The sequence below is a fragment of the Schistosoma mansoni genome, chromosome 7, assembly GCF_000237925.1.
Source record: "Schistosoma mansoni strain Puerto Rico chromosome 7, complete genome".
Lineage (NCBI taxonomy): Eukaryota > Metazoa > Platyhelminthes > Trematoda > Strigeidida > Schistosomatidae > Schistosoma > Schistosoma mansoni.
Genome location: NC_031501.1, coordinates 6,017,948 through 6,031,868, shown reverse-complemented (window position 1 = coordinate 6,031,868; position 13,921 = coordinate 6,017,948). Strand labels below are relative to the sequence as shown.

The following is a 13,921-nucleotide window of genomic DNA, read 5'->3' as shown; positions in this document are numbered from 1 at the left end:
AATTCAATGTTTCATACTTGAACTATGTGTACAAAAGTAGCAACATGTGCACAAGCGATCCACTTTACTGTAGCCCTAATATTTTTAGCTTTTTATGTGTGATAGACTAGTTGTTAATTATTGTTATGTTATACAGTCATTCAAGTCTAAACGCAAGCCCGAAACCATCTTCTTAAGTAAAAATAACACTTTATTGACTAAGATTGAATCGAGAATATATGCACACTCATGAATACACATGTTTTTCCCTTAGAAAATAAGGTCGAAATTAAGATGAATATGGTACTTTTTTCTTTACCCCTAATATAGATCAACAGGAATTAACATGTCTCTCGACTAGTATTTACATTTAGGTTGAATTAAAATTACAGTGAGTAATAGTAATATACACGTCGACTTGTAGAACACAACCATGTACTGGGCCTGTAACAAATTTCATAATAGGCACGCTTATTCATTATTCTTAATAAGGACTGACGCTATGGCATTCTATATCTTCTTGTCTTTCACCTATGGAATAAACTAGCATAAGTCTGTATGTTTTAGAATCAGTCTCAATTACTTCAATATATTCGTTGTTTATTAAACATCTAGTCTTTGAACACATTCTATTATTCTGTAAATTTTATTGGTTTTTTTCTTTGTCTCCTACTACTGACAGTATCATTATTATTGTTTTCAATTCTTTTGTTTATTTTCTTGATAATTTTATTTAGAATTGTACCGATTTAAAATGTGGGAATTTGAATAAATTCACTAATTATACCAGGTTTAACATTGTTTATGTCTGTTTGTTTTTATAAAAATTTCAACCATATACAGACCCTCATTTTTCATAGTTGAAATCACGAGTCAATTGAAGCTAGACCACCACAGAAAGCCTGGAAGCACTGGACGGCCGTTTCGTCCTATTGCGGGACTCCTCAACAGTGCGCATCCACGACCTCACCTAGCGAGATTCAAACCCAGGACGTTATACTCAGTTTTATACCATGTATTGTATTTGACAGGTATTCATACTAATCGGCTACTGAAACTGATCTATAGAATTAAACTTATTACGTATATAGCCTACTTTCAGTTATAATACTTACATAGCTAGCTACCTTAACGGAATTAGATGGATTTAAGGTTAAAAAGTTCTTGAAAGTTGAGTGTTTTAACGATTAAGCTATCTGATTCAGGGTTACTGAGAGTTTTAACCTGGATTGCATCTTCCCAACACCACAGATGTCTTAGAAATATTGCTTGCATCTACTGGGATCACCGGGTAAGTAATAGTGAGGTTAGACATAGGGTATTAGGGAGTGATGGTAAATCAGTTGATGAGGTCATGAATCTTCATCGACTGAGATGGTTGGGCCACGTGTTACGTATGCCTGAACACTGATTACCACGACGCGCTATGCTAACTAGTATTGGGGATAGTTGGAAGAAAGTTAGGGGCGGCCAAACCAAAACGTGGCATCAGTCCTTGAAGTCACTAACTTCCAGTCTGAGCCATGTTGGTAGATGCAGACTACTTGGTTAGGGTCCGCGTGACTATCGTAACCAATGGTTGGAGACTGTGTGACATGGCTCAGAATCGATCACAATGGCGCAGGTGTATACACTCTTTATCTTCCTTTAAACCTTGAGATTAAAATTACTTCATATCTTCCTTTCTTCCTATACTATATCCTTATATACAACCTTTCTTTTATATATTACCACCACTAAATTAACTACTTCTATGAATGAATGAACTACTTCTATGAATCCGGTGTTCATCTTGTTGTGCTAACGAGGTATGGCAACTTGGATTGATGCATAAATGTGCCTGATCCTACGTTGTAGCTGACTGACTGACTGAACGACTGACTTATAGATCTACCATTATCCTATTTGTTAATATTTCTATATGGATGCTTTTGCATAAGTGTACCATTTATCCACATCCGTTTACAATTATATAAATAATCATAAAATTCTTTACTTTTCAACTTTCTAAATGAATTCTTTGATCTTACAGATTGATAATTTTCTTATTTTCCTTGTTGCTTGTTACTTTTTATTCTATTCACTATATTCCATACAGGTTAATAAATTATAACGGTCCAATTACTCTGTATTCATATTGATTACTTTTCATAATCAAGGATGTATTTTTCTGTACAACAACTATCATTCACATGGATCACTTTCCAATTATTCGTGCATTTTGATGAACTAAATTCAAACGATTGTGATAAATGCATTTTAACCTTGAATTCTTAACATCTCATTTGCATACAGTCTAACCTCTATGTATTTAATACTATGTGCATATATGTACGTATAAGGATTTTTATGGTTAAGTGCTCTCCGCAACACCTACATATACTGTGTTTAACCTTTGGCAAGGTTTTTGGTTCACATTCTTAAATAGTGACACACTAAATTGAAACAACTGTTCAGTGTTCCATGGTCTTCAATCACATCCTAACTGAAACCGATCTATAATGAATATCGCTTACATTCAGTTCTGTTTATTTTTCTTCTACTGTTTAGTTGTTTCCTTAACTTTGTTTCAGGCGATGACTAACAGGGATTTTTTAAAGATTATTTGTCTATAATGTAGATAAGCGATTTTTACCGACTGATTTATTTCATCTCAAATGTTTTAAAATGTATCCATCATGTGTATTGTCTTTGTCAACTGGAAATGAAATATTAATTGTTTTTTGTTCCCAATCGATTTTTATCTCTATTTCTTTTTTTACAAAAACAGTCTGAGAGGTAGATGTTTTTGTTGTAAAAAATTGATTTTTATTCACGTGTTGCTGATAGAAATAATCTGGTTGAGGATAAACTTTACTCTCGTTTGCAATGTCGACCTTGTACCTAGCAACTAACCAAAGCTATGAGAGGTTTCCCATGGTAGTCTAGCCTTAATTGACTCATGAATTCAAATATTAAATTATTATAATCTCCACAAAACCCCTTTCTGATAATAATTATTTACACTAACATCATACTACGGATATGTTGAGTGTAGCAAAAGTCATACAGCCTATAAATTCTATGGTGGAAATTATCCCAAAATATTTGCAATGGAATGACCAACTAAACGAAAACACAACCGTAATCACTGACTAGGATACAATTAGATGACTAGACAACGTGGAGTTTATCCCCAGCCTTGATTAATTTAATTCATACACTTGTTCTTAGAAAGTCAATTTATAATAGATAGTTAGTCAGTCAGTCAGCTACAACCAGGCACATTTATGCATCGGTCCAAGTTGCCATACCTCGTTAGCACAACAAGATGAACACCGGATTCATAGAAATAGTTAATTTAGATAATAGATAGTATGAAGTAATATAAGACTTTGACAGGTCATTAAATTTCATAGTAGATCATAATAGTCACCTTTATTTTGATTTCGAAATAAGCGTGTAATCAAGATAATTTTGTTTGGATTGGATGAATGTTAAAGGTGCTAAATCTGATTACTTATTGATGATCTAGTTATTTTTATTTTGTAATTTTGAATTTGTACTTCTTTGTGGCAACTCTTTCAGGGGGTTATATCCTTCATTTTTATTGATTATTCCGTAGTTTTCTTTAGTGTTCTGAAGATTCATTCTATTTTGAATGTCAATGTACGTACATTGTTTGTTTAAATTTATATTCTGTGCTATCTCCTAACTGAATCTTTTCTTCGGGAAGTTTATCTTTTGGTGTGGCTGAAGTTGGTAGGAAATGAGGAATTCTGGCATACAGGTACTGTGTGACCGAAGCTAGGAACTATTGCAGTTACACATTAATTTTATAATTGTTATTAATACTCATCAACAAAGAGATATGTATGAAGTGATTGGTATGTTTCAATAGAGCTCAACGGTTAACCGGTGACTCTATAATCAATTTCTGTGTAGATTTTTATGCGTTGTAAAGAGATGTTTCCACTGGCGATTGATATTTATTCTGTCGAAATTGAAAATCAGGCAACACCTGTCAGTTTGTACAGGTTCGCATCCAGTATGTTTGGATCTTAAAAGAATCGCATAATTATTAGATCAAATTTCAATCTAATAGTCACGTGACGATTCATTAATAAAAAAAATTAATAATGTATTTGCCAAGTACAGGTTTATGTACTGGGTTTTTAACTACATAGTGTAATGAAAGCCGTTTGAGTATGCATGGGTACCTCAACTGAATTGTTGGAAATAAGGTGCAAATCTGCCATCTGTTGTTTCAGAATTAAACGCTTTTAACACTCAACCGTCATTCATTATTACCATATATTTAACTTAAAACTCCAAAAGTAAACTATTTTCACATTTTCATTCAGTTTGTTTGTAAAAATTATTTCAGGAATCTTCCAATATTGTTGATACCTTGAATCCAATTGATTTAAATGGTTTACAGTCGTCATTGTCGTCATCAACTGCTGATTGGTCTACATTGACAAATCTTGACTTGAATTCAACAGGTACAGTGATTACTCGTTTAGCATCGGTGGCTTCTATTCTATGCCGACATGTAATGAATAAGAATAATTCATTATTAGATGGTATTGATAAGAATAATAGTAACACTAGAATTCATAATGGTCGACATAATATATTACTTGAATTGCCGTTGAGTTTTTTATTCCATTCTACGCTTGATCATCATCATTACCAGTACAAACAAAAACGACAGCTCTTACATCAAAAACATCACGATGAAGATGAAGAGTCGAAAGCGATCAAAGTGAACATATTACGTATATTATCTAATAAAGAATTTGATTTATTGGATTATTCTGATTATAAACATTATGAACCGATTGTTACGGCTACTACAACATCTAACATGACTACGACCAATGATCAATATAATTCTCATCCATTAGAATCCAACTCTTTTCGCCATCATCATCACCACCATCAAGATCATGACGATGTTCGTCCACAGTTAAATAGTGAACCGTCTTCAACTTCGGAACTACTTGCAATGATTGCTGTTAATTTAGCTAAATCACTTGATGGTGATCAGTGTAATTATGATGTTGAAAATGATAATGACATTGCAAACTGTTCGAATAAATTTGTACCATGTCAAAAAAGAGCTGGGAAATTAAGAAGGAACTGGTAATTCATATTTTGAACGTGTTATTGCTCTTCTTTATCTTATTTCTTTTATGGTTGTATGTGTAATAGTCGATATATATATATATGGAACTCTGTAGCTTAGGGGTTAGGGAGTTCAAGTTTGTGTCCCACCTCACTTTCATCGGTTCACTCAACTGGGTAATAATTTACTAATCCGTATACGTAGTGTGATTCTAAGCCATGCTCTCAAACCTATCTTTGGTAGGTGTGTTACATCAAGCATTTTCAGTCTTCATGATCATCACATTAAAGAATTTGGAAACCTTGAGTGTATCTATGTTCTAGTCTATACCTATTAACATGGCTCAGATCAGTTGTCAATGACCTCATTGATTGATGCCATGTTTTGGTTTGACCCCCCTAGCTTCCTTACAGCTTAATCCTGTGCCACACAACATCCCCCGTCAGGGTAGCCGCTTGTTAGACATTTTCGACAAATGTCACTACCTCCTTATTTGATGAAAACACGTCATCAGGAAAAAATGAACAAGTTGAGAAGGAGTATGGAAGAGGAAATTGAATTAAATTTATTTTTAGGGAAAAGGTAAACATTTGAATTATTATTCAAATTGAGATAATGAAATCAGAGTATATACATCAAACTAGAGATTTAGTTTGATACTGTAAAAGTAATGTACGAATTGTGAATTCATATGGGATCTCTTTAGTTCTGTTTACCTAATGCCCGATGATCAATATCATGAATCAATTATCAACAAATTAAATCAGTTTCTAAATTCAAACCCAGTCCTGTCTACTTTTGTGTGCAGCTAAACAAGTATACTAACCTCAATCAAATAGTCCAAACAACTCACTCTATCTATTTGAATCCGTATTTTAGATGTAGTAAGAGTTGTAGTACCTAAAGGTTTTCCTTTAAAGTCGACTCTGCTACCTGAACTTCACTTCTATGCATACTCATTACCGAGGAATATTTTATGCTTCCATAAACGAATTTCTGATTATTAAAATGAAACAAGGAACGTCGATCGGTCGATGATATACAGTGGTATAATGTATTCGAGTGATAGTTTCTTGTAAGAATATATTATCGGTCTGAAATCGAAGACCACTAGGTAGAAGAATAGATTCTTTTTTTAATCTAAAAAGATGGCATGCTGACACAGAAATTATTAACGCAAAATAATCAGGACAAATTGTTATAGGTAATTGGAAGAAGTGAGTTTGTTGGTCACTCATTTTCCGATCTACGAATGCCTGATTATTAGACCTTATTCTTGGGCGTCGTATTAGTAATTTACTGTTCTTTTGTTCAATACTTGTCCACTTTTTCTCTTCACAAAATCCTTTGATAACTTTTTTATGTGTAGTCCTTCCATAGTCATGGATCCACCAACAAATACAGATGTGAATGGTGATTATTTAAATTTAACCGTCGGTATAACCAATTCAATGGGTACTAGCTTTGCAACGACTACAGCAACCACAGCACCATTGCATCCATATTCTTCTGTTGAAGCAAATGATGCAATTATGAATGATATATATAATAAGAACTCGGATTATCATGAGTTGAATTTATTGCATAATTTAAAACCAATGATCAATAAATCGTTTTTATTGAACACTACACCATCAAATGAAAATCAACCATGTTGGTTAACGTTGAAACAATCAAAGCATCATCAGTCGTCGTTGTCATCTAGTAGCAGTAATCATAGCTTTTCTAGTACGCCACTAACCACTGTTAAAAAATATAATCTTATTATGGATTGCTTCAAGCGTAATCTTCATAAAGTGTCGTATACAAGTTTATCTTTACACAATACTAATATTAATACTACTATATCAAATCATGTAACAAATTCCATGATGAACGATACTAACAACATAGAAGACACTAAACTGAACGACCCTAATATTATGGATAATTACGAAGAACACAAATTTTGTCGGGGCAATAATGATAATGTGACTGGCTTATTGAATTTATTCTGTTTTAATTGTACAAAACAACGTTGCCAACTGGAAAGTGGAAAATCCGTAAATGATAAATTCAATGTGAATGATTCAATGAAGAATCAATCATCACTTGTTGATATATTATACTTTTCTACTATCATATATATCCCATTTTTAATTTTGTTTGGTTTTATACACTTATTAGTTATGCCTAGGTAAGTATGATTTCCTGTTATCCAATGATTGATTTGAAAATATTTTTGTGTATGTTGGTTTCATCCTTGAAGTGATGTCAGTTGAGAAACTATTGAAAATGATGAATGATGCAGATTATTAATTGCTTGTGGAACATTACTTCCTTGAAACTTTGTGATACACTACTGTGAAAAATGCTAAATAATACACAATCTGCGTGCAGGACTTCTTGTCTATAGTTTTTGACCATCTTAAATCGTATAAATTGTACTGAGATTTAAGGTTACTCTAACTAATTGCTACGTTACGAATTCATCGATAGAATATGATCAGTACTGAGGACTTAACAAATATAACATGTGGCTACTTGGTAGTTAATATGTGTGAAACTATGGTTCACTTAACAGTTATTTTGCGCGAATCTGATTTTTCTCAATAATACTCGATCTTGTATGTAGTTGTATGTGTTCACTGCCGCAAAATCTGAAACTTGTACTGGGCGAGACTAAACTATATGGACGACCTTTGAACGAATCTTAAATGACCTTGAGAAATATTAGCCAATCAAAAGACAGTTAGCACACAGTAAAAATATATTATAGAAAACTCAAAAATTAAAGGGAATACTGTTCTTTTACATGACTCAGAAACTTATCAAGGTTAGATATAGGTTCAGAAGTTCTAAAATCAAAGTGAGGGTTACAAACCTGTGTGAAGAATTCAAATTATGATTTACAGTTCACGGTTAAGGTTAGGAATTATACTTAGGGTTTTCATCACGACCTGACATCAGCTATAATACCAAAACTCTATTTATACAAATGGATGATTGAATTTCGCGCCAAAATCTTATGATCACTTCTCTTGTAGATGCTGAATTATCACGTCTTCTCTAAAATCCGTTGTAAACCGACCGTACGTAAGCATCAGGTACCGAACTTGGCTCCGTGACCTTGAAAACCCACGAAAGCTTCTGATTGGCTCGTCCATATAGTTTAGTCTCGCCAAGTTGTTATGAATATGAATATGCTTTATTGTTTTGTATAAAATGTACTAATTATGGTCCCACGAATTAGCAAATGTAAGTTTCGTTGAAATCATGAACCGACCTAATTTAGACCAAGATTTAAATCCAGAAAGCTCAGTACGGCCATTCCGTCCTAGTATGTGACTGCTCAGCAGTACGCGTCCATGATCCCGTGTGCAGGAATTGAACCCAAGACCCTCGGTCTTGTGCGCGCCGTGTCCGATATGAGGCAGTTATTCACTGAAGACACGTGGGAGATGGTCGCGCAACATCGTGGACTGATCGAAATTACAATTGGATGCCGGCCCAATGGTCTGTAGTTTAAATGTTCGCGCGCAAGACCGAAGATCCTGGGTTCGATTTTCCCGTGCGAAATCAGGGACGCGCACTGCTAAAATGTACAAGAAGTAACAATCCCTACAACCCCTAATTGAAAATACCATATGTTTGGTGTTACATGTGTCACGGTTTAACTAAAGTTAGTCTAAAATGAACCAGAAAACGCTTTAAACTAAATGTTGTTTGTGAAAAACAATCCTTTGCTCATCAGGGTTTAAAGGCACTGATATTACCTTTGTGATACCCACTGCTATGGAATAGATGTTGCTGGTTCCCTCGTTTGGTAAAGATTAGTTTGCTTATTTTAAACTTACTAAATCAGCATCATTTATTGACATTTTAAGGGTATTCGTTGTAGCTGTAGAAATAGTTCCCCCACACAAAATAATCGATAGTTGAATATATATTATGTTATTGACAATCACTTTTTAATTTGTTATTCATTATCTTCCTAGTCATTCAAAATAACATGTTACACAGTAAAAAACATTCTTTACTAAGGATTAGTTCAGTAATGAGCTCATTCAATAGGTACTTGAGTATGAGCCATAGTATTAGTGTGAGAGTTAATGATACTATTCGGTTGCCCAAACCGATTTAGGTGAAGCGTTGTTCGAATCTGGGACTTAATGGCTATGAGCCAGTATGCTATTGATCCATATTAGTGCAAATACATATATTAAATGTTCGTATTTGCCAAACTTATTTAGGCTCTGCATAAAAGCTTTTCTCCTTTTATTTTATGAAAACATCCCCATCACTTCAGTGTTGTAGGCTTCGGTGCAACAGTATGATAACCACGAGACTGTATGAGTACTTTTATAAAAAGATGCTATAACATTCACCATCTTCTGATGTTTATCAAATTTTTCCAGGAGGTGCGGTGGTTCCAAAACATGGTAACATAAAATTTTCTCAAAAATTAATGAATAGAGTACTGGAACTGTTAATCTGTAAGGTAAATAGTAATGAAAAATGAAATAAACATATTCAGTGCAGAAATTAGTTAATTCCAGTTTACATATACGTATCTGTAGAAAATGAATATTAATTGTCAATTAGATGGGAAACGACCTGTTATTTCTTATATCATCACTCTCCATGTCTTTGCGATTTTTTTATTTAAACATCAACTGAAAAGACTTGAAAAACTGTATCCGTATTATTTCACAAGTATCACACCTCTTGATTCATAAATTTTTTTATTTAATTCAACTTCCAGGTCCCTTTTACTATTTGTTGCTTCTTCGTTTGCTACCGCCTATATAACCTTACAGCTAGCGATATTAGGAGCTTTTAAACGATTTACGGTAAGTTGAACTTGTGAGACTTCTTTGTTTAAATGAATACACACTGGGTTTTTTTATTATGTTTCCCTTTAATCTAATTCTTGTTCCTATATTTATCCATGGTTATTTTAAATGGTCGATAGATTGAATCGATTTCGATCTGTTTGTTGATTGACCTGAGTGCTAAACTCCTAAAAATTCTGATGCTTTTAGTATTCCCTCTATACAAGATTTCAACACTTTTTCAGTCAGAAGTGTGTCCTCAGTTGTCCACATGCATTGATACAAGCGAAGATGGCATTTGACTGCTAATTGATGTTCATACAGGCTTAGATGAAGGGAGAGTCCACTGTTGGTCATTTGTGCTGAAATTCGAATAATTCACTCGTGCCTGAAGTTTGTGTTGATGATCTTGTTTAGAGGAACGATCAAAGCTTGATGAATAAACCACCGAAATCACCTACCTGAGCTTCATATCTTCATCAACCCAGACCATCTAGTTATCAGAAACATTATGAACTTCATTCAGTTTGCGTGCCGATCATTCAATACTTTTGGTAACTGGTTTTTAGTGGAACCCTCCATTGTGATCAATGTGTAACGAAAAGAATCTACAAATTAGGTGTTGCAGTTTTTCACACCTTGTTATTATGATCTTTGTTGTTTCATAGTTTACACAACAAAGTAGAACCAGCTAGAAAATCATTAAGAAACAGAATTCCAATCATGTTGATCGTGCAATTGTTAACCACCAATACTATTAGGAGACGGTTGCAAACTGATGCAAATTAATTAAAGTTAAATATACAAATCACTGGATCCTGCAGCTCACTACTTAAAAGATTAAGCACACTCCATGAAACAGGAATGTTTTGGGTCCGATTGTCATTAGATTTGTCAGTTCTCACATTTTCGAGAAGCTTCGTCCTAAAGTAAGGCAGCTATCCAGTTCTTTCCTGGTTTCTAATAATTGTCTGGATAAAATCAATTCGTTATGTAAAACATATATTCAACAGTTCCCATAAACGTCCAACATAATTAAAATCTATTTTTTATTTCATTTTATTTAAACACATAAATATTGGTACAAAGGGGCACCAGATATATATGTGCCGCACAAATCTCATTCGATTTGTGTGAGGGCTGTGATACTGCTTAGGTGCCCAAACTGAAGCAGGTGGTCTTTCTTAAGGGGCCACACCCAGAGCCTTTGACCTAAAGGTCTGATCCACAAGGCAGTGGAGCATCGTAAGGAGATGCAGTCCCATAGTAGCCGGTGACCAACAATTGATTCATACGCCATTTGTTCCCTCAGGACACTGGAGCCGATGTGCACCATTGGTTCGGAATCAGGGTTTTTCAACTCCCCTAGGTGGACTTTCCGTATCCACCAACCCGTTTAAAGCTCCGGACATTCGCTTTTCGCCTTCTCAATTTCGTAAACAATAATAATGTCACGAGAAGGCAGTGCGTAGGACTTCTCTGACAGAGGCTATATATTCGCGTGGCCATATGAGAGCATTTGGAGAAGGAGAGCGAACTCTCCCCACTCTCGGCCGCACCAGGGCACTGAGGGGCACTCTACTCGTAACACCTTATTATGTTTTATTATTATTATTTGTAAATCGATTTTCGACTATATATTTAGATAACATTATCTATGAGTTAATTCTTTTATTTTTCTGTTTCTTTCCTTTTTTTGTCGTTGTTGTTACAATTCTAGAGATTTAATTTACTATGTTGTACTTCTCCAACTATATGTGCTCTATTCTTATGGTTAACGGTAATCGTAGCAACTGTTACTACATCATTGAACATGGTATGTTTCAAGTGTTTTCTGGTGGTATTATTATTATTAATATTTTCAGTGATTATTGTAACGAGTTTGATTGATATGTTTAATTGTTTTTCTGTTTACTTGCCTGACATTTGAGTAGTAAATGTTTATCATTTGTAAATGTCTTACTTTTTTGTAAAGCTGAATATCTAATTTTCCTATTGGAATACATTTAGTAAGTAGTGATTGGTGTGTACGAAAAATTATCCAGTTTAAATAGATGTTCAGTGCTATGAAATTCTGAAAATAGAAGGAAACAAATGTTTAACACTTCCCATCTTCTCCGATAGCTTCCTAGCATACGAAATTTTGTTTGGTTGTGAAGATTAATTTTCTTCACGTACTAATTTGAGTTGAAAACCAAAGTCAATCCAATGCAACGTAGAACACAACACATATGTGCATCGACTCAAGTTGCTACACTCTATTGATACAGTGATATGAAATTATCAAAATAAATGCTTGGGGTAGTAGAAGCACTGACAATATCATAAGTAGTAAAAAAGATCAGATATAGGTAATATGCTGTAAGAAAAGTGAATGCCAACCAACATTTTTAGTCATTGGTTATGATTGTCTTACGAATCAAGGGTCAATCCAACAGTCTATGGCTTTATGAACTGATACCACGTCGTGGTTTGGCACTCTGTAGCTTCCTAATAACCTACTTTAAATCAGTAAGCATCGCTTATAAAAGTAAGCGGTTGTTGAAGATACATAAAATATGTCCTAACCATCTCGATCGATGAAAATTCACTATCTCATCAAGTGATTTCTTACTTTTAATTGGTATTCTGCGTCTAATCTCAGCAGAGAGACTTTAGAAGTTTATAGAATGTCCCTAAACTAAGATTTTTACTGAATACAGTGATAACATTAAAAATATCGTCGTGTTTTCAAAGATTTTCTTGTTAATTAATTAAATATATTTTAATTTTCATCGATACTGTTTACTTGAATTATTACAACCTTGCTTAATCTATGTTGCGTGCGAATTCATGCTCATCAACGAGTTGTACCTGCAACCTTAAGGGTACTAATACTCGCTCATGAATTAGAACATGCACAACCCTACCTCACTGTCTGAGTCATGGTGATTAAACCATTCTGACCACAATTGATATACTATAAAATCGTTTCTATATTTCCTTAACGTATATATTTGTTCATTTGATAATTAATTGATATTCTAGGTCATTAACTAAGTGCTGGTAAATTTTAAGCATCAGAAATACAGATCTATATGGAATACACTAAAAAACTGGATTGAAAATAGTTAGCAGACGGAGGTATAAAAGTTAATTATTTACTTAATAAATCCAAGAAATTCAAAGAGCAGATGGTTTTATCTTTGGTAGAATGAGGAATCGGAAATGTCACTCTCCAAAACATAGCTTAAGAATTTGGTAATGTCACTGCTATGCACTTTTCTCTAATCTGTATTTCTTTCTACCTGCTTTGTTTCATCTTGTAAATAATTTTGAACGATAATCGTGATAAAACTTCATGATTGGCAATTTCGAGATATCCAAAAATCGAGTTGTCAATATGTACAGTTTTTTTTTAGCAGAATGGAGCTGTTTTTTCTACAAAAGTTTACTGTATATCTTCAATCACGAAAAAATATGAAGAGAGAAACATTCTTCGAGGAATTGATCCGTAGAATTATTCATATTTGGTTGTTTTGCACATTGTTCATTGTCATTCTTGAATATCTGAATGCTTGATTCTTACTTCTAACTGCTTTCAAGATCCTTGGAAATATTTATATAAATCTTAGACGGCAGACTTAAAACGGGAAGTATGAAAAGAAATTTTACCTCCAATATCAGTTAAAGTATAGAATATAGAGATATATGTAAGCTCATGAGTAATCTTGATATTCTGGAAGCTTTTAGGAGACACAATATAATTAGTAGCAACATCAATAATTACGCAATCTGTAAAATGACGTAATCCTTTGTTTTTCTAGAACTTCCTAAAAAGTTCTGTGTCGGACACTGATTGAACAAAGTATTTTTCAAGCCATTTTTCAATTTCTAAAGGCCCATTTATCTTTGTTTACCATCTATTCTTTCTCTAATTTCACTTGTGTTTATTTTTTCTTTTATCTAACAGTTTTTATGCAGTCCAATTAATGAAGTGAATTATATCAGTGAACCTTACAGTTATAAAGATTTTGTT

At 33.7% G+C, this 13,921-nt stretch overlaps 2 protein-coding genes across 2 annotated transcripts in view; both read left to right on the top strand.

Moving 5' to 3' along the window:
• Smp_140070 (putative adenylate and guanylate cyclases) overlaps window positions 1-5,110 on the top strand; it is a gene marked incomplete at both ends in the record, with an annotated part of 36,841 nt that extends 31,731 nt beyond the window's left edge. Inside the window, one exon of the mRNA XM_018798705.1 lies at window positions 4,346-5,110. Within this exon, the coding sequence (XP_018653621.1) occupies window positions 4,346-5,110 (765 nt within the window). The remainder of the gene's footprint in view (window positions 1-4,345) is intronic.
• Window positions 5,111-5,630: 520 nt separating this feature from the next.
• The window catches only part of Smp_140060 (hypothetical protein), a gene marked incomplete at both ends in the record, with an annotated part of 36,953 nt that continues 28,662 nt past the window's right edge, over window positions 5,631-13,921 (top strand). Inside the window, one exon of the mRNA XM_018798704.1 lies at window positions 5,631-5,671. Coding sequence (XP_018653620.1) covers window positions 5,631-5,671 — 41 coding nt within the window. The remainder of the gene's footprint in view (window positions 5,672-13,921) is intronic.